Here is a 27,189-nt window from a genome sequence, read left to right as displayed (position 1 = left end):
CCTAGAACAGAACATCGGTCGAGCGACCCGGTGCGCGCCCAACTTACACATGTCTTTGAACTTTTTCCATCCCAAGTCCTTCGATCGGTCAAACATGCCCTCGTGTTCGACCAGCAACTTCAGCAGCGCGATTGGTTGCTGCGTACCGTAGGTGTCCACCTGCGGCAGGTTCATGTCGTCGATGAACGTCACCAGCTTCTTGCCGACCGGTGGCCCGAAAATGTCCTTGGTGCGTTTCTCGACCGCCGCCTCGACCGCCTTCTGCACGTCCATCGAGGACGTGCGCGAGGAGAAGTTAATTTTTAGCACCACAAAAGCGTCCCTGCTTAAGCCGGCGAGAAAGTGGGAAATGACTGCGGTCTTGGACGTGCCGGGGTCGCCCACCAGCACCACAGGACGGCGTACCTAGTGGGACATACAGATAGGAGACATTAGTAGGCACCCAACACACACACACACACACACACCAGGACTTACTCGGTTCATCAGGTGGAGCACCCGTTGGAGTTTCAGTGTGTCCACCGTCGGGACGAGAATGTCGCTAAAGTTGAGCGATGCATCGTGGACGTAACCCGGTATGACCCACTCCCAGGCGAGCCACACCTTTCGGTGGAGGTCGAAGAAATAATCGAATAGCGTCGGTTTCTGCGTTGGCAGCTGCCCGACGGTGGCCGGGCTGTCCTGGGTGTCTTCGCACGCCACCAGGTCCAGGTTGCGCTTGACGAATGCATCGAAGCGAGCCTGCGAGTCCTCGAGCAGCGACGCACCGAGCGAAAGGTACAGACACTGGACGAACGCACACTCGAGCACACCCTCCTGCTCCTGGTTGTGCACGGGGAACAGCGAGTCATAAAACTGGCACAGCTGCACCAGCATATTGAGATTCGTTTGCCCAATAACCAAACCGAGCGGCTGCTCCTGATTGTTTCCGTCGGTGCCCTCCAAGATGTAATCGATCGCGCCGGGCACGGTGGCCCCGTACACCCGCCGCAGCACTTCCTGCTCCGCCGGGTGGCGTCGCTGCACCCAGCGCTCCCAGTAGCAGGCGTAGCCGAGGTTTTTCGGATCCAGATAGACCATGCCGGCCCGGGAGACGGTGGCCGGCGAAGCGTACGCCAAATCTCCGACTTCAAACAGCAGCGCACAGTAGCCGTTCAGCCGGATGCGCTCGCCGTTCGCCAGCGTCAGCAGCTTATTGTCGTCCATAACCGAGTTCATGTTTTCGATCCACAGGGCGTCCACGTCGCCGTCGAAGCAAACGTACCGCCGTTCCTGTCGCCGGTGGGTAGAAGAAGGGGCGCTTGCTTTCATTAGCATCGTCGATGGCGATGAGATGGATTTGATTTAACGGCTCATAAAGCGCCCTCGCTGCATCCGGAAATGGCGCTGTGTGTGCTCCTGGAGGCCAATACTTACATCCCGTTCGGTGGGCTTATTCATCTCTCGAAAAATGTTTGAAAACAGCCCGTCCACCCAGTCCCGGGTGCTTGGGTCGAGGCACCCGTACAGTTCCACCACCGAGCAGGCCTGCGAAGGGAAAGGATGTGGAACGCATGAACATGGTACTGCAAAGGATATGAAAAATGTCGAAGGCCGAGGGTCCAGAAATAAACAACAGAAAACCATTGCGCGATTGGAAGGAAGGATGGAAAAAATCCATCGGTAATGTGTGTTTCGGTCAGACACCGTCAGGTTCGGCATCGGCATCAGGAAGCAATGCAGCAATGAAGACCGGAAGCAGGAACGGGCGGCCAATCTACGGCCCACTCCACTTCTGATATGCAATCAGCAGCGCCAACGACGAAGCATTTTTCGAAAGCCGTTAAACATTTTTCTTCGCCCAGATTCCGGGAGTCGGTCCGATGCAGACCGCAGCACCATCCCGGATGCCGGAGCATATTTAGTTTTTTGCCGGTGCCCACTGCCGGAACTAGGTGCGCAACATTTGCCGTCGTGCGCTGCGGTATCTCTTTGTAAAGCTCTCCGAGAGTCCGCTGGCCACGCGCGCCCAGAGATCAATTCGTTAATTTATCCTTCCGAAGCCTTCAAACACTCGCCCGCACCCGGATGGGCGGTTGAAGAAGATACCCCTGGCACTGGTGATGGCAAAATTGGATCGGGCGCGCATCGGGAAGCGCTGAACTATGGCACCCATTCAAGTAGATCCAATTCCGAAAATAGCACTTTTTCAGCAAAGGATTCGCCCCGTCGATGGCGATGGCTGCTAGCGATGGCCGAAAACAAGGCGAGCAAAACCAAACAAGCAAACCACCATCTTTTTGGCGGAGCGAGAGAGCGAGCGAGATTTCAAAAACATTATATTATAGAATAGGAAATATGCGCGCTGTGGTCAAAACTGGCGGTTTTCCTCGTAGACCACCGGGCTGGCAGGCTAACGACGGTTGCATTACGCGCTTTGAAGATATTTCTTCAAACAAACATATTTCACGATGGGGGCCAGATTGAATGTGGTTCGATTGTTTCGCAGATGAAAAGTTCCAATCACCTAAATGATAGCGAATGAAACAGCCCAGACTACTGTACCTACTTTGGGGTTCAGCACGGTACACTTCGTCGGGAGTCCCATCTTTGTCTGGGCTTCGATGAGCGTGCGTATTACGACCGATTTTCCACCGCCCGTCGGCCCAACCACCATCGTCGAGTGTCGGGTCATCATCGTTTCGTACAATTGTTGAACTTTGTCCATCTGCAAAATGGTTCAACAGTCAGCCGTTTCATGTCTTGAAGTTAGCCCCACCGACTAGTGCGACAACATTTACCTGTTTCTGAAGTATGATGTATCCGTTCGTCAAGAGCACCTCCTTTACTGCTTCGTTGAAGTCCGGGTAACCCACCCGGGGATAGTCGACGCCCGGGAACAGATCCTGCCAGCGAAATCAATCGAGCGGGAATTTCGGGAAACTATAGCCAACAAAGAAAGCCACCGCCTTACCTTGATGAGACCCATAAACAGTGGCACATCATCAAACACGAATTTGGGAAAATTCATATCGAACAGCGTGCGCATTAGGGTGGCCGCCTCGGGCACGTCCGGAGCCTTGCGCTTGTTCACGCCCGCCATGCGAAGGACCGCGTTCAGGGACCGCAATCCCCAGTCGTAGTGGTGCTGCTTGGAGAGCTGCTCGCGCGCCATCCGGTACAGTACGGTCATCTTTTTGGCCAGCACCTTCGCGGTGATGAACCCGTCGGAGAAGAGCGATATCATACAGATCAGCTCCAGATCCGGCATGATGCAGGTGACCGGCCGGAACAGAGCCTTGACCGATTCCGGGAGCTCCGTGCGCCCGGCGTACCCCGGATTCATCGTTATAAACACGCCGACCTTCGCATCGAGCCGGATTTCATTTCCTTCAAACTGAAACCACAAACCGGGGGTGGGGGTCCCTCAGTACCAGCGGCCCACGGACACGGCGGAAACCATCGATCAATCAACTCACCGCGAATGTTTCAACACGTGAAACCAGTGCCGTCCGAATGGTCTGCAGCTGGGTGGAGATAACACTCAGGACCGAAATGTCTATACGATTGAACTCGTCGAAGCAGCCCCAGGCACCACACTGAGCAAGACCTGCGTCGGGGAGAGAAACAAGCGAGTTCCGGATTAGGACCCTTCCGTGTGGATGTAGCTCTCCGAAAAATATCTCCAACTGTCGCACCGAAAATAAATCTTTTCTATGACTAAGCGGTTGGCCGAACACCGCACACCTAGGGCCCTAGGCTAGGGCAACAATTTGAAAAGGATTTGGCATAGAATTTATGATCGTTTAAATTCAAATTATATTAGTGCCAGCGCCAAATGGAGGAATGATTTGAACAAGGACGTCTGGGCATTATATTCGGCCAGCCGACCAGCATCTGAGACACAGCTAGGTGGGGTCGTCGGTATTAGATTGGGGCCGATCGGTAAACTATGTGCCCTGGTCCACCGGATGTAGGTTTTAGCTTTTCAACTTAATTTAAATAAACATCACACCACACGGCCGGGGCCACGTTTGTTCAAGTATCGCGCGGCGCAAACCCTTTCGCGGCACAACCAACGACCCCTGGGGTAGGATGGCCGACCGCCGCAGGCTGGTTTGCAATAAATTGAATCAACACTTCGAATGCCGGCACGCTTTATTTGTAGCGCAATTTGCGTTTTATAGAACGAAAGCCGATTACTGATTGCCCCGTGCGTCGTGTGTTTGGTACATTCTTCCGCCGCGCTGGGTGAACCGCCTATGGGGGCGCGGATACGTAATCAACCACATCCGAGTGAAAGGCTTTCGGGAAATGGTATCCCGATTTACAGTTGTTGCGTTGCGTTGTGTTGTGTGGGCTCGCGAAATCAGCAACCATCAGCACACACGTGCGCCTGGAGTGTTCCGTGCGTGCGGAAAAAGGGGTTCCCGAGCCGGAACGGAAGTACGACACCGGTCGACATTACCGGTCGTCATCGGGTTCGCGCGTGTGGTGCCGGCAAGCGGAAGCAGCACCGTCCGATCGGCCGAGGTACTTAGTTTGCGGATTACTGTTAAACCGTAAAATTGAGAAATAAATTTTCCGTTTTCAATTTGATTATTTTAATGAGGTAATGTTGGTTCGCCGGTTTTGTAAAGTTTCCGTAAGCCCGTGCCCTCTCCGCCCCAACTGGGTCGAAATGATGGAGTTGTTGCGTGTGTTCGACGCAACTCTACGAAACTGTAAAGCTCTGCTGATGCTTCACACGCTAGTAGTGTAGGTTTTTTTTTAAATGATGTTGGAATGTAGCGTTTTTTTCAATGAGCGGTTGGACCACAGTTTTAATTACTTGCGTTAATCTTAATATCTTCCAAAAACACAGTTTGCAGAAGGACCCGGCGGCCTAATAAACGCGAACCGTGGACATTTGGTAGAAAGCGTCCACACAAATGACATCATAATTCAATGTGTGTCACAAATGTGTCTGGCAGCGGCCCTGGCGGCTGCTTTGGTGGAGCAGCCAAGATAAATGTTTCAAACGTAGTGGGACAGTGGCACACACACACACACGCAAACGCGCACCTACCTGATAGGACGGTTCCGACGGCACGGAAGTCCATGCCCTCGCCACAGTTCGTTACCACGCACAGCAGGGCCAGGGCCTTCGCTAAATCCTTCGTTGTTTCGGTTTTGCCCGTACCGGCAGGACCTGCGGACGAGGTGCGGACGAGGTGGGGATGGGGCGAAAAGTATGTTGTGATATTAGTACTGAAGCAGCGAGAGATAAACATGTTAACGAAACGTCTCTGTCCGATACGAGAGAACAGCGATCTAATGGCAAGCAATTACAGAGCCGGGTGCTGGTACGCGCATGATACGAGTGGTATCTTGGGGCAAAAATGGCCCCAGGACCCGGAGGATGTTTTGCAGCACAGATTAGTGAAGCCTTTGTTTTGGCTTCCAAGCGCTCCGGGAAGGTCTCCCTGTCTGCCTGTCGGGCTCTGTTGACTACATCCTTCCGCTGACATTCTCGGGCGGCGACGACATTATCGCTTTAGCTCCGGGCGGGCCGGCGCGGGAGCTCCGCGAGGTTATCACTTACCAGCTGGTGCGCCGCCCAAATTCATCGTCAGGGCCTGGGTGATTGTTAAATATATCCTATCAGTCAATGGCGTAATAACGAGCCGCCCATTTAATCCCATATACTCGTAGCCGTAATCGAATTTTCCTATCACATCACCGTTGGCCGTCGTCGGTCGCCGTCGTCGTTGTCAAAGCCGGGTTCGTTATCGGCAGCGTCGGATGGCCGTGGTCGATTTTCGATTTTTGATGCACCGTCAGTCCGGAAGGAAGGCCCAGGGATGTGTTTCGTTTGGTTCCGTTAGACGGATCGATGACGTTGGCATCCGGTGGCAAAGCACGGAAGCGCACGTATAAAGCCGAAACCGATCCATCCGTCCGCCCAGTTCCGGGCCGTGGTCGTGGTGTTCAAGCAACGGAGAGCATTTTGAAGAATGAAGCAAAATTAGTAAACAGATGAAAGTAGTAAAACTGTGCACGAAGTTTCGACGAAAGAAGTTGGTAATAATGAAACGTTAGGTGAAAGTGTTGTTACTAAATAAACGACAGACAAAAACCACAATATTAGTGGACGCAAAATGATCAGAACTTTTTGTTGATAGATGGACTTAAACTATTCCAGCATACATTGTGTCGCTTTCATTGGTTTAAATTAAGTTTAATGTTGAAATTACTGTCGGAGTTTCTGTATCATTAAATAAGCTTAACTATAAGATGTCGAGAAAAGGCTTTGGATTAATTTGGTCACGATGGCTTGAATTTGCGTACGAATAATGATACATGTAGAAAAGCAATAAATTACTTATTTTGTAAACTGATCAAACTTAAATGACCCTAATTGTTGAGTTTATTTTTACAGTGTACCATTTATAGCCTAAGAAAAATTACCTAAACGGGCTTGGTTGTGGTAAATAATACACAAATGGAAAGAATTCAGCAATCGAACGAGGATTTCTTTTATCGACCAACATAATGTTGGCAATGAAACGCCCTTTTTGGCTAGAAAAGATGAAAGAAAGTGTTACTAACCTGTACATTGCAAGACGCACAAGTTGTCCATCTCCCGAATCCAGTAGAACCTATAGTGCCGAAGATATTTAAGTAATATACCAATTAAGAAAACATTTAACTTTGACAAAAATTATTTCGAAAACGTTACGATTGTAGATTACATTCTAGCTATGTGCCAGTGGCCGTTCACAGGATTATCAAACTTAGTTAATAAAAATAAGACACGAAGAATAGTATGCATGAAGCGAATGATGTTTCACCTGAGTTGACTTTCCCACCCAAACTCCGCTGCGTCCAGGATACTGTCGCGGACAAACCCTTCGATAATGTCCCGAGCATGGACGTCGATCGTAGCAATCGTCTTAAACTTGAGCCGATCGTTGGGTGACAGATTCGCACGCACTGTTAAAAGAAAGCGAAAGAAGACGTCAGAAACCGATAAAAATTGCAGCGAACTACTGGTGAGAAGAGAAAATTTCACACCTTTTAGGACAAGCGCGTCCAGCTGGCGGTTCTGTTCCTGCAGATACTCCTTCATGGCACGTTTGTTGCCGCGGCGTACCTTGAAGAACACCTCTTCCACTTCCGCCGTCCACCACACCTGATTCGCCGCCAGGCACACCATGCCTTGGTAGAGCATAATCCAGTCAGGCCTAATGGAGAAGGACATAAAGACAGCGAAACGTGAAATGGGACGTGTGTTGAATGTGCGGCAGCCAGCGTCGTGTTTGTGGCGTCGTCCCCAACACAGAGAGACCGTTACGCCGTTTCACCTACCGTGCCAACTCGCGATCCTTGCCGTAATGGTAGATTGCTTTCTTCGTAATGAATCGATTGGTCCGACGCATTTCCGTCAACACTTCGCTCATCCAATTTTCCACCCGATCCTTCACCGGCACTGTCGAGCGTCGGAAACAAATGGAAATCAATAAAACCGGAAAACTTTACGAAACGACCCCGGTGCGGTAACTCCTCCTCCCCGGGCCCGTGATGACCACCGCCTGCCGTAGCGGGCCCGCTTGCCGGAATTATCTGGGCCCGGCCGGGCAGCGACTCGATTGATACATTTTGTGTCATAAAATAAACTTCACGGCGTGACACAGAACGTGAGGTAGTAAAATGAAAAATTGTGAAAATTGTCCGACCCCATCCGGCCGGTGGGCTCGATTCGCTCCGGCGCCAGCTGACCGGACCGATCGGGCACCGCACTTACCGTGGTGCTCGAACTCCATCACCTCGCCCTCGGCGGAAATCATGGCCGTTACAGTCGGCGTGTCGAATCGATCTTTAGCGAATCGTAAAGATTTTATGTTATCAAACATCTGCAAGTGTGAAAACGTGAATGTCGTGAATGTCGGAGTAATTGGAAGTTTGGTGGTAACAGCTTGCGTGGAAAGCTGTAAACCTTCGGGACGGGAGCCATTTTTCGTGGCACGGCTCAGTGGGCCGGAACAGAAGGCTAACCTTTATGATGTGCTCCTGGACGCACGTCGGCTCACTGTCACCCAGGATGGATAGCAGCTCATCGGTCGAGATGAAGTAGAACCTGTGGGAAACACATTTCGGCCAGACGAGCCGTGAAATGATGAAAACTTTATGCCGGAAGCGCGCACCGGAAGCGGGGGCGCTTTACTTACCTCGGAAACGCCATCCGTTTGTGCTCCAAGTAGTCGTTGAGTGACTTCTGGCAACCATCGAGCGCAGCGCCCAGCCGAATAAACTCGTCAAACCGGCCCGGCACGAGACAGACATCGATGACCAGCGGATTAGCGGTGCTGGTGGCCATAATCTGGTGACAAAAAGCCGCGATGAGGACACAAATAGGAAAAACGGACATAATCGGACGGAATGCGAGCGGTTGGTTTGGTTGGCCCAACTCAATGGCCCATCATCAATGCCCGGGCGAAGCCGGCGGCGAGGAGCTTGGCCGTGAGGTTGGTTAAGCCGGCCGGCCATTCGGTGACCAGCGCGGCGAGAGAAGCTTATCGGCCGTTCAAGGATTCTTATTATTTACCTCGCGGAACTGCTCGTCAATGGTGTCGAAATTTTTCGCCTCATCAGGTAATTGGCTGCTTATATCACTGCCGATAAATATTCCCTCGAGGTACACCCACTTCCGCTGCACGCTGATCCACTCGTCGATGATTTCCGATATCAGCGTTAAGTGTTTTTCCCATCGCTGCACCGTCGGCAGGAATGGTCCAATGAATCTGAAGGATAATACCGGTATTAACGATATTGATTCCGCCATGACCCGAGCCGATCGCGCGCTGAATGGCGCATTGTGGAAAACGTGTAAATGGAACCAGGAACCGCAAATACGGATCAGTAGCACCACCGAGGCCATTTGAATGGGGTCTCGATTTTGTGTTTCCCCCCCACCCAAACGGGAGTGCGTTTTATGTTGCATGCTAAATAATAATGCGATCTTACTGTGACGCGGCCATCGATTGTAAATTCATCGAGTTTTCTTCCAGCACCTGCATTATTTCGTCGGTCGGTCCCAACACAAATCTGGTAAATGTATGAAAGTGAAATGAAAAACACCACAATTGAAGGGTACAGATAAAAGAATTATACCGGAGCTCGGGGGTTTCCGCCGACTGCCGACCGCACTTACCCACGCATTCGACCGCCTTTTTCATAGCGAACCATGTTGAAAGACATCCGCTTCCAGATATCCGCAATTTCCTGCACACTCCGCTCAATGGAAAGCTCTTTGATGGCATTATTGATAATTTCCTCCGCAATTTCCTGGTTTTTCACAATGGTTTAACAGAAAGACACAACACATCGGACAGCGATTGAAGGAATTAGCGTACACACGTATGAGGCGAGTAAATATGGCTAAAAACCTAGCGAAGGGCCAAACGAAAACTCGAACTACTTCGAATCCTTCTTACTGCCCGGAGTGTTGGGCATCATCAATCAGGGGTTGATGAAAGACATAAGAACCGCAGCCTTCTTCTCACACTAGAAGCCCATTTACGAGACCCGAACTTACTTGATACTTGTGTAGTTCCATCGCGAACATGTTCTCAAGCGTGAACCGATCCGGGGACATGTCGAAATGTTGACCTGTTTTGTCCATTAACTTCTGCCAGTGACGATCGCGCAACGCCTCGTCCTTGAGGCTTAGCATCAGCGGGATGGAGGATTTGAATTGCTTCATCTTGGTGTTCAACGCCTCACCGACCGGTGCTTGGCGAAGCTGCAAAGTAGTTGAAGGAGTGCGGTGTGTGAGTGCTTCGTTTGTCAAAAAAGGCCGTCCGGGTGTCTTACGGGCTTGGGAAGTTGCCGGAATTCCTTCATAAAATTATCGATCCCCTCGAGCAGGGCCTGCGGGTTGAGGTTGGCCCACAGCGTCAGGGACCATTTCTCTCGGGCGACCTTTTGCTGCACGTATAGCTTGTACACCTAGGACAGGGGCCACAAAACACAGTTTTCAATTAGTTCCACAAATAGAGCCGGTTCTTGGCCAAGGGTTGGAAAGCATTGTGACAATTGTACACGTCAAAGTTGCCAATGAATGGACATAAATTATTCGAGGACTCGGAGCGAGCAAACTAACGATAGGATTGGCAGTCTATATTCAAACGAAGAAACAGCTGCTATTTTCTTGTCTTGGAAAACGAAACGAATTTTTTCCTAGCGATAATTGAACCCGGAAAGACACTTCGCGAAAGAGTATCCTTGACGCGCTACAATTCGCTACCATTAAAAGGGCTTTCTGCTTACCACTTGCATTTCCTCGTACTCTCGTTTGCTTTTCAAAAACTCATTGTAATCCGTTAATGGGATGTCGAAAAGCTTTTCCGCATTTTCTGTGAAACAAAAGTGAAGAAAGTATGAAAAGACATACCAATGGTTCTTTTTATATGGTAAAAACGCTGCCGCTCAATATTTGGGCCTCATCTAGTTCAAGTTTTGGCAACAGTCCAAAATTTACAAAACTAAAACACCTACCTAGCTCGATGCGCTGGCGATCTATTTGATCGATCTCCTTGCCGTACGATTCCATCAGTTCAACGCCTCTCTCAAGATCCAATCCCACCGTGCCTGGGCCTTCGGACCGAAATCTCGAAATGAATTTTGCAAGCTGCAATGCGTATTGGCAAACGAAAATTAAAACCATCAGAAACCATCTTTGCGTCCTGCATAGGATACGGACCTCGGCATTGAATATGCAGATCTCGTGCTGAGTGATTTCGGCAAACTTGACCTTCGTTGGCTGCAATTTGTTCGAGCGCAGTAACGCAGAATGGTACAACTTTTTCCATCGTTTTTCCAAATGGTACGCCATAATCATGTCACCAAACGGAAACTGGAATTGGGATGTGTCAAATTCATTACGAAAAGGTGGTACCAATAATTGCCATTTCATTCCACACCTACCTTTATGCGATGTTCTTCTAGAATGCTGTAAATTTCTTGCATTTCATGTATTTTGAGCTCCACGGAAAGTGTTGTGGTTTGAATGGTTTGTATGGTTTGCATGACGGTTTTAAAGTGTGACAACTCCTTCACATGCTTATCTAAATCCACGCGTAGCTTCTAGGATGTGCCATAAAAAAACAACAGGGAAATGGATTAAACACTGAGCATGGGTAAATAACTAGGTTGGTGCCGCCGAACTATGCTACTTACTTGCACATGATCGTTCAACTCTATCATCCGTTTGCGCGTGCGTTCGGCCAGAATGTTGCCCAGTGTGTTGCGCCATTCGACGGCATGGTCGACAATGCCCTTAATCAGTGGCCTCAGATTGACCCGTATGCTCTTGATGTCGTGAAAAGGCTTGTGCCGTTCGAGCTCGTTCACGATCTGCGTGTAGTAAATAAACTTTTCGTCCAGCTGGGCTAGGGAAACGTTTTGATTGAGGAATTTTTCACAAACACTCATCTTCTCGTACATCCAAAGGTTCCGATACTTCTGCCAGCTATAACGAGCGAACGCAAACACCGCTGGATGAGAGTCGGAAAATGATTTACGGCCCGCAGTAAATCTCATTTTTCCCGTGAGCTCGTGAGCCGTAAACTGCAAGCGCAATTATCTGCTCGCGTATTTATCGCTATAGTCAAAAACCGACCCCGACCGAAAGCATAATGCCCCAAGATTGAAGATATATTACCATTTTAAATAACCGAGCACTTCGGTTACTAAGTTCTGTACCGTTTGCTGCAGACTGATTACCAGCTCACAGACGCGTGGAATCTGCGAGTGAAATAAGATAAAATATCGTACAAATGTAGTTATTACATAGAAGGGAAAGGATTACTCGTCTAAATGGTGTTTATAGACCATGGTAAAATGGTTCACTAGGACCAAAGATGGTTTCAATTGTTTTCAATTGGAAGTTTACAAAATCACAATGTGTTGAAATTTGCAGTAATGTTACTTAATAGCGATTTTGTTATAACAAAACATACCACTAGTTTTTTTATGTCTAAAATTTAAAGATTACCTGAACTACGTCTTCGAAAAAGGTGAAATAAAACTCATCATCCTCAGCTTTGGACGCCGGGCAGGGCAAACACGTCTCCGCGGTCCAACGTTTAAATTGCTTTAACCTGAAATTAAAGCAAATTTCAAAGCGATTGGTAAAAACGCACTAAGAACAATTTTCATTTTGCTGAGATAATGATGTCCTGGTACTTTCTAGCTCACCTCAAAAGGAAGTCTTTCACGGAGTTTATCATGGTGCTGTAGGCATCGGCCGACGTAGGTCGCATTACGATTTCCGGTACTGCGAGGATCGCATCCACTTCGAAAAGTGGATGGTTTTGAATCAAATTGCTCATGAACTTGTCCAAGTTTTTCGACGCAAACCTGTAAAGACACCGAGAGGTGGATAATGAGTCCAACACTGATTTACGGGGTACATGAACGTCCTAATGCTGCACAACAAGTACCTGGTGAAGCAACTGAACAGTTGTTTTTCCCAGTGATTGTAGTAGTGCTTCATTTCCGGACAGTCGCCCGTGAACGACCCCAGCACTAGACTTTCCAATTTAATCAAAATGGGCCCAATTGAATCGTAAAGCTGCAGCAACTTGATCGTTTTCGCATTGCGATCTTTCACCAGCGCCTCGAAATAATCGCGGCACGGTTTCAGGTTATCGTCCGCCTCCTTGATGGCGACTTTCTTGGGCCGCTTTTGGCGCTTCTCCGTGTCAGCACCTTCGTCCGCCCTGTTTGATGTGGCAGACCCGAGGGCGGGAGTATCGGTGGGAGTCACACTGTCGTGGCGCGAATCCTGATGGTGCTGTTGTTGATGATGCTGACGGTGCGAAGGATGGTGATGAGGGTGATGGGACTGATGATGGTGCTCCTTTTGTTGGGTTGGGACCTTTAGAACAACTTCAGCTGCAGCCACTCGGGGCTCCTTTGTTTTATCGGCCTCCAGCTCGAACATGGCGAACGATTCCAGCCTCTCAATGCGCGTCTTTATATCCTTGCTGATGTAGCCAATTTGAGACACCAACGAAGATAAGCTCTTCATGAGCTAACGGAGGGAACGGTTGCCGGAGGGGTTTAAAGAAAAAGAACGATAGTAAATTAACCCATCGCGCCCCTTTTCTAAGTAAGACATTTCTCTAAGGCACGGCACGCTTTGCATGCCATATCGGATTTTGTAAAGTTATGCTCTTACCGTCTGACATTTTTCGGCGTAAGCTTTTATATTGAAAGACTGCCAGGTAAATCTGCCCAGTCCCGCTTGGATGATGGTTTCAACCTCATACAGGTGACTTCGCAAGAAGTGAACCTGAAATGCGAAATTAATAATAAATGTAACTGAAAATAATGCTGTTTTTTGAAAAAAGGCAAGCACGTGGAAACTGTAACGTTAAAAAAATGGAAATCACTTTAATTGAATTTTTTTACACTTAGCTAGATTTGAACTTTCTCAATCTGCTTTTCTTAAACCTACTGAAAACGACGTTTATTTGCCGACTAGTGTCAAAATGAAGCGCTCAAATATTTTACCATTTTAAAAGCCGAGAGCGCGTTAACGTATTTATTTATTTATTTATTTATTTATTTGGTAGTTGAGGCTCAACGGGCAATGAAGCCTAACTGAGCCCAGGGAGGACGACAATTTAACGCTCAAGGGCATTCAACTAAGACGAACATAACCAATACGATCACGAAACGTAGCTACAGTAATATTAAAGTCGAAACACTCGAACACATCGTTGAAGCGACGGATGGCACTAGACAAGGGTTCATTATCACCGTACGCAGATCGACTTCGACGCACTGCAAGGAACTGCGAGGATCGAAGCACCCTCGAGGGCACGTAGAGCTGCAGTTGCGAGAGTAGGCACGGCGCGTTGATTTTCCCCAGCAGCAGTCCCGCAATGAAGCAGCTCTGGGCCACACGCCGTCTGTGCATCAGAGGCTCGATCCCCAGAAGAAGACATCTCGCGTTGTAATCAGGCATCGTGTCGTTGGCGGTCCACGGTAACCTCCGTATGGCAAAGCGAGTGAATCGCCGTTGGATGCGCTCAATACGGTCCGAAGCGCCTGCCGTCGCGGGGCACCACACGACGCTGCCAAACTCAAGTGTGGGCCGAACGATGGCGCAGTATACTGCCTTCAAGCACATGGGGTCCTCGAAGTCGCTGGACATCCGCATCAAGACACCTAGCGAGCGATTTGCCTTTTTTATGGCGTGGTCGATATGATCCCTGAACGACAAGTGGCCATCGAGGAGAATCCCAAGATCGCGCACCAGTTCTGCTCTAGCTAGGGGCGCTTGGTCCACAGCGTAACAATGTTTTAGCTGATTCCGGGCGCGAGTGAACGAAACGACGAGACACTTGGGTATGCAGAGCGTCAGGGCGTTGCGGCTGCACCACGCGGAAAAGCGTAATAAGTCGTCTTGTAGCAATCGACAGTCATCGACGGAGCGCACTGTGCGGAAGAGCCTGGCATCGTCGGCATACAAGAGGATACGGCTGTCTAAAACGACGGATGCGGCGTCGTTGATATAGATCAAGAACAGCAAAGGACCCAGGTTGCTCCCCTGAGGGACTCCAGATGTGCTGGTAAAGGCCCGGGAGAGATGAGGTCCGACTCTGACGCAATACTTTCGATCAATGAGATAAGACCGGAACCAGGCCAGCAGCTGATCCGGACAGCCAATCCTGTTTAGCTTGGCAAGGAGGATGTCGTGCGAGATCGAATCGAAGGCCGCTTGGAAGTCCGTGTATATGGCGTCCACCTGTGTTCCGGAGTCCATGTTTCGTAGACAGAAGCTAGTGAATTCCATTAGCAGCGTATTTGTAGATTTTTTCGGAACGAAGCCGTGCTGCAGTGGTGTGATGATGTTCAGGGAGCTCGTTATGAGAGCGTCGTATATTAGAGACTCCAACAGTTTAGCGAATATACATAGCGATGTGACACCTCTGTAATTGCTGGCGTTGGACTTATCCCCTTTCTTATGGATAGGAAACATCCAAGACGTCTTCCACTTCGAAGGGAATACACCGGAACACAGCGAGCGGTTGAAGAGCTTGGACAAAATTGGAGCCAACTCAGTCCCACAGTTTTTTACTACGGATGCAGGAATCCCATCGGGGCCAGGCTGGTGTGTTGATTTTAACCGTTGGATGGCAGCTAACACGGATGTGGTGTCGACGGCAAGGTTAATGTGCCCGATGGTGTCAGGGGTGGTGTCGATCAAGGCACGTTCAATTAGCGAGTAGTCGAGTATCCGTTCGGCAAACGTACTGGAGAATCGATCCGCAAAGATCTCGCAGGACTCGGTTGGATCCGACGCCTCGATGCCGTTAAAGTTGATCAAGGACGGTACCGATGAGCATTTACGACGACGTATTATCCCTTCCGTAATCTTTGAGACTCTCTCTACGCATTCCGACCATTGCACCATCGTTGAATTAACATCTTCCAGCGTTAGTTATCATTTTCTATGAATATTTATGATCAAAGATAAATTAATACTGGAGCCAGCTATTTTTCTTCCTTTTAACGACATTCCCAGACTTTTTGAAGACGCAGTCCAGGCTGTTTGAAGCATGGTCAAACGAACTATGCTTCTTCTCATATTTAATTCAGATTTTATGATCCTGGCTCGTTTGTAGTGGGAATCTGCTTCCAAAATCAATCTGAATGCTGGGGAATGGTGACGACCAACGCCATAGTCGGTTAGGGCCGACTAACTTTCCTTGAAGCTACGAAATTCAGTGAATATTAGAAAGTTTTTACTGGAGAATGCGGAGCAAACCGTCCTTAGGGAATACATTATGGAATTGCTTTAACGTCTAGCCCGTAAGAGCTAATGGTCTACAAAACGAACATCTATCTGATCTAATTAACCTTTCTCTCGTCTCAGTGAATGAGGATGAACTCGAAACTCTACAACGCGCTGATTTGGAAAATGTACCAGTCTATCGTTACTCACAAAAATTTGAATAAATGAGCCGAAATTATATTAACCCATGACTCTTTTTGTGAAACATTTTCGTTTTATAACGGATAATTAAAGGATAAAAGATACATACCTCTGGCATTGTGAGATTCAAGACAATTTCATTGTATTTGTCGACCATTTTTTGCACACACTCAACATCAAAGAACAACTGATCCTGGAAAGAAAATGTTGGCACGTTAGAACTTTTGTACAAATATCAGTCTTCTTCAAAACCCGTATGCCATATCCGGTACTACATAAAATGGCAAACGGCTAACTGTGGCAACAGTAACGACACACGGTGGAGTGGAGCATTGAGATTGGTTTGGGGGAACACTGGCGTTTTGCAGGCATCCAAATAAGGCTTGATTTACAGTGTGGTGAACATATTCAATGAAATCTCGATTAGCTACTACAAAATGCTAATTAAACTAACAGTAGCATCAGAATAGTGTCACGATTCTTTAAAGATTTTCATGAGTGCTTCACGGCAGTTAAAAAATATCATTTTTTGGCACGGAGAGCCTTTTCCGATGTTCTAAATTACACCAAAAGTTGACTCTTCCGAAGATAGAATCCCTGCTGGATCTGGAGCTCTTCACACATTGCACACGTACACATCGAGGCGCACCTTCACTGCCACCTACAGTGTGGTGGTCACGTGGTGACCTTCTTTTACCGGGCACTAGTATTCTCCACACGACTATGAAATATATCGCTGTCAGTGGGCCATGCGACAAGGGCTAGTCATAATTTTCAACAAGAGCCAAAGCTGGCTAAAGCCATCTCCAACTCCGGCGGGGCTAACTTAGAATCAGTGTTGCTGCTCGCTTTGGCCCGCACTCCTAGAGGACTCCGCTGTGTGTAATAGGTTTGGCTAGTGTGACTTTACGGTGCCGCAGTAGAAGTGTACGGTGCTAGGACCGTATATGGCTATGGACCGTCACATCGCGAACGGATCAATCGTGCGGGGGTGGGTGTGGGCTTGGGGGACGACAATGCTGTGGGCAGAAAATATTGCTTACTTTTCTCATAATGGCCATCCTAATGGTGGGACTTAATGTGAATCCCAAATACTCGAACTGTTGACCTTCGTTGATGACGTCGAATATGTCTGTGCCATTGGGGACCAAGAAAGAGAAGGAAAATAAGGACAAATGTAGCGAAAGCTGGCGTAGTGGGCGCGTAACCCGTCGAGCAAGGGTAGCATAACGGATTTTATCTGAAGCCTCTCACAAGAATTGCTAATTCTGCGACGATATCGCTGTTCGAATAAATTGTGCCCAAGGATCAAAAGCAGCGGGCGGGCAGCAGGCGAACGGCGCAGCGGGTGAAGCAGTAAAACGCAGGGGGGAAGAATAAATCAAAAGCCACTTCTGTTGGTTATTGGAAACGAAAATGATAATCAGCCCGCGATACCGGCCAGCCTACCACACCGCGCGCTGTCCGGCCGGCTTTTCCTAACCTGGCGCGCTGCATGCCGAGGTACTGACAGACAAAATGGCCGGCGCTCCGGTGGGGCGCTACCTTAAAACCTCTTATAACCCGGGAAAGGGAATAGCCGGGCCACTTCACCGCACGGGTGTACAGTGCGGTTGGGCACGCTTAAGGTTAGAGGACTCGAACTTTTTTTTGTTGGTTGGATGGCGCAAAGATAAAACCACTACAATCAAGATAAACCGGCGACGGCGACCCTGATGGGAAGCCGGAGCGTTCAAAATTTCGCCAGTTTGCTGACCATGCTGAAACGATAGCTTACCGTAGGAAAAGTTTAGGGCAAACTTCAGCTTGAACTCGATGAGCACCGAATCCCCGATCACTTCGCGCCACGTGGGAATTTTCTTCTGCGAAACTGCTGACACCATTACTGGAGGTTTTCATAGCGTAGTTGTGGATGTGCGCGAGTGCCGGTGCCGTTAGTATCGATAGAGCCGGTCGATTGGTGGATGTGGTCGATCAAAACGAAAGCCAGAGCCAGAGAGAGAGAGTGGTTAATGAAGCAATAGACAGAATTGTAGAACTGTGGAAGAACCGATTCCTCACATTGAGCTTGATTAATTTTGAACTCGCCAGCCGGGGTATGCGATCCGCTGGACGAACCCTGCGAAGGCGTGTGGCGAGCCGCGCGGACCAGCTTTTGCGCGAGGGCCAGCTGCGGATCCGGGGCGTCCGGACGATTGACAAGCCAACGGACTGCGGTGGCGATGTTCGTGTAACGTGCCCTATCCTTGCCAGCCATCAGTGCAGAAGGCCGCCGAGCTGATTGTTGGTTCGTCTTCGTCTTCGGAACCTTCTTCTCCCGTTCGAGCTCTGGAAGGAGATATATCAACCAACGGACCGAGCGGCATTTTCCATTACCCAGTACCCAGCACTCGAGTGACGTCGGGCATCGTGCCAAAGCTCAAACGGACGCCCTTTTACCTACCGAGCATTGTCTCGCAAAACTCCAGCTTCAAAATGTTGCGTTTCAGCACACTGTTGACGGTTTTGGTGCCACGGGCGGTGAACTTTTGGTAGTTGTCCTCCTCGTACTCCTTGAAATCCTTCACCAGGTGCATGTACTGCCCGAACGCGGTGCGCTGAAGCGAGCTTCCGCCGCGCTGTCTGCTAGTTTCATACTGTCCACGTCGCGCCGGCCAATGTGAAATGAATCCGTGTCCGATTATGAAACGCGTTGACAGTAATGGAAACTCCGTTTTTTCCCAGCTCCCAAAACTTACCTCCCTGAACGCCGTCATAGACTTGCGTATAAAGTCCAGTAGCGAACGTACCCAAAATATGGCTCCCACATTACACGGTTCATTCCGCTGCAGCGGAGGGTTATTTTTGTTTTTCTACGTAAAGTTAGGAAGCGAAACATTATTTCTGTTGGTGTCGTTGTTGGTGAGTACACCGGGAGGGCACAAATTTCGTTCACAAATTGCGTTTGACTTCGTGGGCGCCACGGGCGGCCAGCGATTTACGAGCGAGCGAGTCTTGGCGCAACCGCAACCGTCAAGTGCTTTTGAATTGATTCCGGAAGATATTAATAACGTCAAAGTCGCCGAAAAGTTGTGCTTTTGTCGAAAAACTTTCACCGGAAACCAAGTCGGTCGGTCGTTCGGAGCACAGTTTTGCGTACAGCAGGTAAAACGTCTCGCACATCCGAATCAGTTAGAGGAGAGTGAAATAAATTGCCTCTTGTTTTTGCAAATCTCTACATGTGTGTTGGTGTTTTGGTGTGTAACCACTTTTGCCACTGGAAAGCAAAAATGCTGTCAGGAACTGCGTGCGTGAAGGCGAACCGAGGAGCATCTTCGTTCCTAATGCTTTCCGTTGTTTTTGTACTTTTCCGAAACAAAAACAATAGGAAAATTGTGTCGGTTGGTGTGCTTTTGGCCGTGAAATTGTTGTGGGGGGAGAGTGGGGTCACGTCACTGCTTCGTTGCGCAATCGTGGCCGCCTGCGTCGCCGGGGGAGCCAAACGTGAGCCTAAGATGACAACAAATTTATTTATGTACCAGAAACTCGTGCTCAACCATCCCAACTTCCGCCAGGAATTGTTTCATAATATTTTCATATTTGGATGATAAATGCTTGGCCAGCGCCGGTCTTGTTTCTATCCGGTCTAAATTTTTCAACAACTCCAGCCCCAACTCAGCGGACCTGTTGCCGGGATCCGGACACGAATCGAAATCAAATCGAGGGGCGAGGAGAATCGTCCAATGGGCGAAAATCAGGTTAACCGTGCGTTGGTTGTGATGAAAAAATGTCCCTCCCACACACACACACACAGCCACACACGAATACAGGTACATACCGGACATAGTGAGAGAAAGAGAGAGAGAGAAAGAGCAGAGAAAAATGAGGAAAAATAGAAAAGGGAAAATTCGGTAGGAACTTCCGAAACGGCTACTGCTACTTCACTGGATTTGCGGGTGATTTATGTTTCATGTAGAAAAAGGATTTGTAGGGCCGCATAGGCCGGTGGGGCTTACCGGAGCGTCGGTATGCAGCGATCGAGCGCCACCTTCGCGTCGTGCTCCACCTGCTCGACGCCTTTGCGAAAGTAATCCAGCGTCGCTTCCCAGTTGGCCAAATTGCTCGAGGCGAAAATGTCGTAGTCGACCGAAATGATGTGATTGATGAGGCGATAAACCTGCCGGGGCCCGAACCGGCCGTGACAGAAAAGAATGGATATCATTAGCACTGATGAATTTCTACTTTTCGGTAAGTCTCTCCGTGCTCGCTCATCGGCGACGGCGACGACGCCGCCGACGACGACGACGAAGCAAAGTTAATGTTCTGAATTGCTTATGCTGAAACTTCAGTGAATCCCCAACTTCTGGAGGCGCTCTACAGGCTTCATCGGGTTCAATTACGGTGTTTAGAGGGCTTCCGACATACTTCAGCGTGCGTGGCACGTCCTTAGAAAATTGATTCGAAACTCACAAACCCACGGGTCGAAGCCTCGGGAATTCACTTACCTTGCTTAAGGTGTTATCCACCTCCTCGGGGTCGGTAATCATCGCTTTAAAATGAGCATCAAATATGTTTTCGAACGCCAGGAAGACCTGCAAGTAAGGGGAGCTCATTTAGCACGGTCCTCCGACGCCGCGTCCTGGCGATCGAATTCGCTTCGTGGTTACCTGTGCGATCTGCGCCATATCGCGGCTGATGCGCGTCATGTGATCGATCTCACGGAAGAGCACATTTTTGTCAAACTCCCAGCGGGATCCGATGCCAGACTGCTCTATCTGCGAGCGCGTTTCCATGTAGGCCTGCTTCCAGGCTTGCAGCAGCGTGGCACAGTTCGTCGCGGTCCGGTCGATGTGCGAGGCCGAGTGTCTGCGAATAAATCATGAGTAGTGTGGGAAGTTGTGTATAAATCTGACCCATGTCACGACAAGCTGCCATCTGTCCGCCCAATGGCCGAGCATAAACGGGGGGGGCGCAAAGCATGATGTTGGCGGAACCGGGCACCGGGCACAGCTGCAGCGTGCCCGGCGCCAGTCACTCGCTCGCTCTCGATTGACCACGGACAGCCGATGGTTCAGCCTTTCGCCGGTGTAGGCTCACGGTTAGCATAAAGATACATGTTGGGGCTGTAATTTTCTAATTAAACTTCGAACCGACTACGACGACAACAGCCGGCGGCCGGCAGCCGGCAGCTCGCCACGGTCACGCTCAGCTAATTATAATTTGGGGACGGACAACTTACTTGAAAATGATATCTACATTAATTAATATTTTAACCTTCTCGGCAAACACGAAGGATATTTTCCCAATCAGGTTCAGCATGTTCTCGTCCAGGCTGTAATAGTTTGACATTGTCCAAATGTGTCTCAGTATGATCGTTATGTTGGGAATAATGGATAGGATGAAGGTGAAGTCATCGCTCGTTTTGATTTTCTACTCGCCGCCGCCGCACGTCAGTCAGCCGTCAGTCGGACCGGGAGCCGCCATGAAAGGAAAAAACGAGAGGAAAAAGAGGAAAATGAGGAATAATTATTAGATTAGGGATCGCCGTGCATTAGGACCGGGTGCGAGGCACTGGCTTCCAAACGGGTACTGTTTGGTCTCGTAATTCCCGCTAAAACGATATTCCGGTCCCGGAAGGATAATTCAACCGGACCGCTTTGCACCGAACGACACGGGTTTTAACTTAATTTTACCCACGGACGGAGCTGTTTGATGAAAAGCATTGAAATGGAAAGCTAGCCCAAACCACTGGTCCTTCTGCCATCGGGCGCCTTTGGCGATGTTTGCTTAACAGTTGTTCAAACAATACTTTTTCATTTCACTCATGAAAATGTCTGCCAACCGGGCACTGTGGGCCGAGCAACTTGGGAAAAATATTGTTTTGATGCTTTAATGAAAGTTCGATTTGTTAAGTAATGGATCGTTGTAGTGGTTCATATTGTTGTGTAATGTGGCTCTTTTTCATTTTGGTAGCTAGATATTCGGTATTTGCATATTTTGTAAAATGACAAGCTAAGTCATGATAATATTCACGGTAATACCCGTGTTCAATTAATTGTGTAAGTTATTCAATGCGCTTCATCAATTAATAAAATCATTTAAATTTCAAATTACCTCCAGATACCCTTGCAGCATTGCGAGGTGCTCCACGTTTTCTCGCGCCAAAGCCAGAGCTTCCTTCAGTTTGCGGAATCGGTCCGGCCATGCTTTCATGATGGGACCCTGGTTTTCTTTCAGAGCATCTGTGAACCGGGTATTCAGTGCGACGGTGTCAAATAGCATGTAACAGTGTGTCAACTCACCAAACACTTGTATCACGAACGGTGCCTTTAGCTGCTCCACGATGGAGTTGAACAGCAATTCCCGTTCGACCCAGACATTGTACTCCGCCATCGGTGTGTTGTCCAGCGGTTCCTAGAGGGTTCGAGGAGTCCAAAAGAATCATCATAGGACTCAGCGAATCAAGCTGTTCGGTTTCGCTTACCTTCTCGTTCGCTTCGCGTAACACTTTCCCAATGTAGATCGACCAACCCTCGACGATCTCCTCCAGCTGCAGGGAGCTCAGCTCCTCTATCGTCGTCTTCGCGATGTCCACCTTAATTTTAAACTTGTCCTCGTCCACGGTGATGTTCTCCTGATGAGGCGCATTGTACTGCGTCGGCAGCCCGAACGCGCACTCGACATGGTCGATCGTCCACTGGAGTGTGTCGATAAACTTTTCCAGGTTGCTCTCCAGATTCTGCTTCATCGCACTCTCTTCCGCGGGCTTCGGCTGCTGCTGCTGCTGCTGTCCCTGCTTGTCCCGCTCCTGCTCGCCCTTGAGCTTCGATCCGACCAGCAGCGTGTTCCAGCGCTCCGACGTGCTTTCGAGCGGTGGCTTTCCGTCACTATCGCCGGTCGTGGAATCAGATGCCTTCGTTTGCGTCAAGTTCGACTCACTGCTCGGTGTGTCGGCCAGCGACTGGCGGCTACTGTCCTCCAGGGCCGACTCCTCGCGCATCGGAACCGCCGCCGCTTGCTTCTTCACCTGGATAGCCTTCATGCGAAAGTCCGACGGGCGCGAGTAGTCAATCAATCCGACACTTATTCTGCTGGACGCCCGCGCTGGCTGCCCATCGTCGTCGACGTCGTCCTCGTCGAAACTGGCGCTCTTCTCCGGCTTGGGACGGTGGGTGTCCGGTTCGCGGAACTGAAACTCCACGCCCGGTCGGTAGATCCGCTCGAGCATTACTTTCGCGTTGTGGATCAAGTTTCCTCGCATACACCCGACGATAACGTTGCGTGGCATTTCGGCGACGCAATCCTCCAGATTTTGAAACGATCCTGCAGAAGGACCAAGGAAAGTTTGCTTTACCGTCTGCCCTGTTGTCGCCCTTGTTCCGTTCAAATCACGTTACCGATGGGCGTGCAGTGGCGTCGGACCATGTAAACGTAGCGAACGCACGGATCGATTTTCTCCTCCGGAATGATGCCGAAACAAATGTGAACTATTGGTGTTTTAATGGATGTCGGGACAATTTTCTACGCGCGGTCATAAAATAATGACATTACACTTCCATTAGTAAACGACGTCGCGGATATGGGTCCCACCGGGGCGACACTTACTGTAACTTCAACCAGCTCATTATCGTTGCTTGCCCCGAGGAAGCCAGCGTCTCCGGTGATGTCATGGTCAGCGTCTAATTGGAAAAGTTTGCATTTTGGCCGCGCGAGCGCGCGTTAAAATGGTGCACGGTGTAAGCAGTGGGAAAACAAAATGGTTTTTTAATTAGAACCCTGACATTGATGCTGACAACGCCGTCCGATGGCGAGAAGCAAATAAACAGAGCACTAATTGCACTTGGGTGCTTGGTGTTGGTTGCTTCATTTGCTTATAAAATTCGCAACGGGGCAACTATCGGGCGTAACACAATTTGAGCTTACCTCCTTTTTTGCCTTTCTTCGGTTTGCCCCTTTTCTTATCTGAAAATAGCGGAGGAACGGAAAATACATTTGATTTCTAGCGCATCCCAGAACACTACCCAACACATTGACGCGACGTAATAAGATATGCATGTAGCACGTCGGCTGGCACTTACTTCCGTCGTCAGCTTCATCAACGGTTCCTGGAAAAGGGAAGAATAGAATTGTGAACCTCTACACTGAAGATGATAACTGAGTAAACATGCACAATAATATAGTTAAGAAATTGTGTTGTGTGACAACCGGGATGCACTTGCATAGCCACTTTGAACCGACCGGAACATAAGGTTCTGGCCCGCCAACGGCAATTACAGGAACATAGTTTGCCCCCACACAATGTCGCCATTAATATTGGACACTCGTGCTGTCGCTTCGCAGCGACACGGCAAGGCACTCCAGATTCCACATCATCCGTTCACCAGAAAAGGGGTTCCATGGCTTGATTTTGCGTACCACAAGGACACGCCGCGTTCTATGGCCAGTGAGCCGATACATCTAGCTGGCTCGCTCGTCACCATCACTGGCCCTGTTGTCAACTGAATTCATCACAGGGGCCAAGCCATAGATCGTCGTGCTAAGGCAACGCGAGTTCGAGTGCAAAAGAAGAACATACATAAACCAAATCTACCTAAGCAAATCTACAACATATCGCAGGTGTTGGCCATGATTCACCAGGAGTTGCGGTTAGCAATAAAATATTGGTTTCATTAATTTTGCACAATTGTTGTCTGTTGCGGTTCTAAATTCATGTGCACATTACAAGTGTCAATTATCATATAACCGATTGATTGGCGCTACTGGACCCCTCGGTAGCCGGCAGCATAAAACGTTAAACAATGGACAATCAATAGAACAATTGATTTGATTCGATTCGATCATGTTTACGAAAGGTTCACTTGCTCCCCTTACAATGATCCATTAATTGCACATTAATTGGAAAACTCTTTTACAATCGGATCGGATAATACAAGTTCCTGCACGTCAACGTCATGTGACGGCTTTCTAACAGTAGGCGCAATACCAATCGCGGGTTTAGCGCTGTCATTGGCGCCAGTCACTTGCAGACGTCCGGTGTCCTAGTTTGAGGTCCTGCGGAACGACAGATAAGAGTCCAAAATCCGTGCCGACCTCCCGTAGGGCTGCTCGTAATGGATTTGAAACGGCCGCATGAAAGGGTGCAAGAAATCATGAATTCATAACGTACACCGAAAGCCATTTTTCGCCCGAAAGAATTCACCGCAAATTTATGTCGTGAAACAATGTCGACAGTATACTGGCCTGCCTACTGGCCCGCGCCCAAGGGTCACACGGCATGGTTTGCGGCATTGGTGACGAGCTTTCCCGAAGCAGGCAAAGCAGAGAAAAACTTACAAACGAAAAAAAAAATGGAAAGGTTTCGTTCAGTGGCGTTCCTGGCCCGGGCCGGGAAGCTTTAAGTCGTCGCACGGCGGGCTGGGGAAAGTATAGCAGAAAGTTAGCCGGAGGTGGCGAAAGAAAGACATCAACTGAGTTGGAAAATGGAGAACAAAACCCGATGAAGGAGACGGAGCGACCGAAAGGTACCGCCGAAGCCGGGAAAAGGTAGAGATGAAATATCCCAAAACTTTGAAACTCCACCCAGTCATCCATCGATTATGATTCACAGGCACGGGTCAGGGTACGCCCGGTGCATAGCGCCCCCGAGAAGGACCTCAGAGACGCCCGATTATGCCGTAGCAAGAAGTGCAGCACCGCGCGCACCTCCTTAATGTTGCATCAGAAAGCAAACGGATTGAATACCAAAAGCTTCTTTGCCGGCTCAGCAAACTTCGTCCACAGCGGAGGCTGATCCTGGGCGGCGGGCGGGCGTGCGGTCGGGCGGTCCGGTGTGCGGGTAAAATCTAGTGACAACGATAATTTACGGCCCGACTAGATGAAAGTGTCATAATTTCACCGGTTTCCCGGCCCGGCTTCCCCGTACGGGCGAAGGACGTACGTTCACGCGCAGGGTCGGAAAACTATAAATCCTTTCGAGAATATAAACGAGACAGTGGGCGGGAAGGTCTCGGCAATGCACCCGATGCACGTCACGTTCAATCGACCCCGAGACGTTCCTGCTCCGGTACTCCACTAGCTCTTCGCTCCGACGCCAATCGTAATGAAATTTCGTTTCCTCGGCCACAAACGCGTGGAGGTATTAGCGAGCGCGCGCGTGTGTGTGTGTGTGTTGAGAGTCGAAAAATGATAAGGGATCGTTACGAAGGGCCTGCCACTTCCCGTCCGGCCGGTTTGTGAATATACGAGCATGGAACATAAAGGAAAAATTACCCACCTTTGACCTTTTTGCCTTTTTTCTCCCGTTGCGTTTGCTCCGGTTGGTCCGATCCGCCGGACGCTGCCCCCGTGGCTGCCCCGTGGTTGGTTGGTGCGCCCGCAGTTCCACGGAAATCATCGGTTAGGAGAATGGCGGCATGATTACCATGTTAAACATGCATATATATTTGTTAGGATTGTTGGCCGTCCGTCCGTCCGTCCGTGGCGCGGCGGGTTTCCATGGCAACGGTGCCGGCAGCCGTGGATGTGTAGGCCAAGGAGAAGAGGGAATATCGTAAAGTAACACTCGCTTCCAGGCAGCCCGGAAGTGGGCCGCAGTCTTGAAGGGATGTGGAGGGGGGGGGGGGTCTTTTTTGTGCCCCACCAAACCGTACCTGGCTCGAACGCGGTCACCTTTTCCTCGATAAGCCGCTCGTAAAACGTCCGATACGCGAACAGGATGCGTTTATGTTCGTCCCGTTGATCAATGACCGTGTCGTCCAGGAAGGCGACCAGCTCGTCGTACAGCTCGTTCAGGACGGTGTCGATGTAGCGTGGCTCGAACACTCCCAGTATCTTGCACAATCTGTCCCGTATCCAAATGGCTCGGAAATCCATCCTGGAACCGATCGTTAATTCTCAACCGCCGGGGAAAGCCGTGGAACCGTTTGCCGTCCTATTCTCGTCCTATTTTTCCCAAATGCACGCAGCACGCGGTGTCCGAAAACCTGTGCACGAACTAATTACCGTCCACTTGGCAGCACTTCTGAAACCTGCGCCGGTTGGTGCGAATATGAAGGTGGTAAACAAGTGATACACGCGAAGCCTGCTGCCCTTAGCAACCTGGCGACGTGACAACGCTTAGTAACGGCAGCGGGAAAGCATAGTCCAAACTGCTCGAATCCGACAAACTACAGTAATTTTGGGTTGAAGCCTACTGTTGGGGTGTTCAGTACTTTTCTGCGACTGGAAGACTAATGTACGAA

The 27,189-nt window shown here is 49.5% G+C and overlaps 1 protein-coding gene across 1 annotated transcript in view; it reads right to left on the bottom strand.

The window, feature by feature from the left end:
• Positions 1–26,821, bottom strand: part of LOC128273800 (dynein axonemal heavy chain 10) — a 40,284-nt gene extending 13,463 nt beyond the window's left edge. The window contains exons 1-51 of the mRNA XM_053011841.1: positions 26,599–26,821; positions 26,223–26,297; positions 24,028–24,054; positions 23,873–23,911; positions 23,555–23,628; positions 23,347–23,470; positions 22,434–23,272; positions 22,252–22,363; positions 22,064–22,191; positions 21,189–21,379; positions 20,617–20,815; positions 20,455–20,541; positions 19,966–20,126; positions 19,489–19,633; positions 18,709–18,822; positions 18,414–18,606; positions 18,032–18,298; positions 17,748–17,855; positions 17,014–17,102; positions 16,080–16,163; positions 13,205–13,318; positions 12,465–13,057; positions 12,220–12,381; positions 12,017–12,122; positions 11,684–11,766; positions 11,200–11,491; positions 10,948–11,106; positions 10,724–10,876; positions 10,519–10,651; positions 10,291–10,376; positions 9,835–9,969; positions 9,557–9,763; positions 9,173–9,306; positions 8,986–9,066; positions 8,567–8,762; positions 8,190–8,341; positions 8,017–8,098; positions 7,766–7,874; positions 7,330–7,450; positions 7,036–7,205; positions 6,813–6,954; positions 6,571–6,620; positions 5,564–5,689; positions 5,048–5,170; positions 3,459–3,589; positions 2,954–3,376; positions 2,781–2,885; positions 2,549–2,707; positions 1,417–1,527; positions 478–1,272; positions 48–405 (exon numbers count right to left, since the gene is read on the bottom strand). Coding sequence (XP_052867801.1) covers positions 48–405; positions 478–1,272; positions 1,417–1,527; positions 2,549–2,707; positions 2,781–2,885; positions 2,954–3,376; positions 3,459–3,589; positions 5,048–5,170; positions 5,564–5,689; positions 6,571–6,620; positions 6,813–6,954; positions 7,036–7,205; positions 7,330–7,450; positions 7,766–7,874; positions 8,017–8,098; positions 8,190–8,341; positions 8,567–8,762; positions 8,986–9,066; positions 9,173–9,306; positions 9,557–9,763; positions 9,835–9,969; positions 10,291–10,376; positions 10,519–10,651; positions 10,724–10,876; positions 10,948–11,106; positions 11,200–11,491; positions 11,684–11,766; positions 12,017–12,122; positions 12,220–12,381; positions 12,465–13,057; positions 13,205–13,318; positions 16,080–16,163; positions 17,014–17,102; positions 17,748–17,855; positions 18,032–18,298; positions 18,414–18,606; positions 18,709–18,822; positions 19,489–19,633; positions 19,966–20,126; positions 20,455–20,541; positions 20,617–20,815; positions 21,189–21,379; positions 22,064–22,191; positions 22,252–22,363; positions 22,434–23,272; positions 23,347–23,470; positions 23,555–23,628; positions 23,873–23,911; positions 24,028–24,054; positions 26,223–26,297; positions 26,599–26,821 — 9,070 coding nt within the window. The remainder of the gene's footprint in view (positions 1–47; positions 406–477; positions 1,273–1,416; positions 1,528–2,548; positions 2,708–2,780; positions 2,886–2,953; positions 3,377–3,458; positions 3,590–5,047; positions 5,171–5,563; positions 5,690–6,570; positions 6,621–6,812; positions 6,955–7,035; positions 7,206–7,329; positions 7,451–7,765; positions 7,875–8,016; positions 8,099–8,189; positions 8,342–8,566; positions 8,763–8,985; positions 9,067–9,172; positions 9,307–9,556; positions 9,764–9,834; positions 9,970–10,290; positions 10,377–10,518; positions 10,652–10,723; positions 10,877–10,947; positions 11,107–11,199; positions 11,492–11,683; positions 11,767–12,016; positions 12,123–12,219; positions 12,382–12,464; positions 13,058–13,204; positions 13,319–16,079; positions 16,164–17,013; positions 17,103–17,747; positions 17,856–18,031; positions 18,299–18,413; positions 18,607–18,708; positions 18,823–19,488; positions 19,634–19,965; positions 20,127–20,454; positions 20,542–20,616; positions 20,816–21,188; positions 21,380–22,063; positions 22,192–22,251; positions 22,364–22,433; positions 23,273–23,346; positions 23,471–23,554; positions 23,629–23,872; positions 23,912–24,027; positions 24,055–26,222; positions 26,298–26,598) is intronic.
• Positions 26,822–27,189: the final 368 nt, after the last annotated feature.

Source organism: Anopheles cruzii, chromosome 3, assembly GCF_943734635.1.
Source record: "Anopheles cruzii chromosome 3, idAnoCruzAS_RS32_06, whole genome shotgun sequence".
NCBI classification, from domain to species: Eukaryota; Metazoa; Arthropoda; class Insecta; order Diptera; family Culicidae; genus Anopheles; species Anopheles cruzii.
This window is presented reverse-complemented; position numbering and strand designations above follow the sequence as displayed.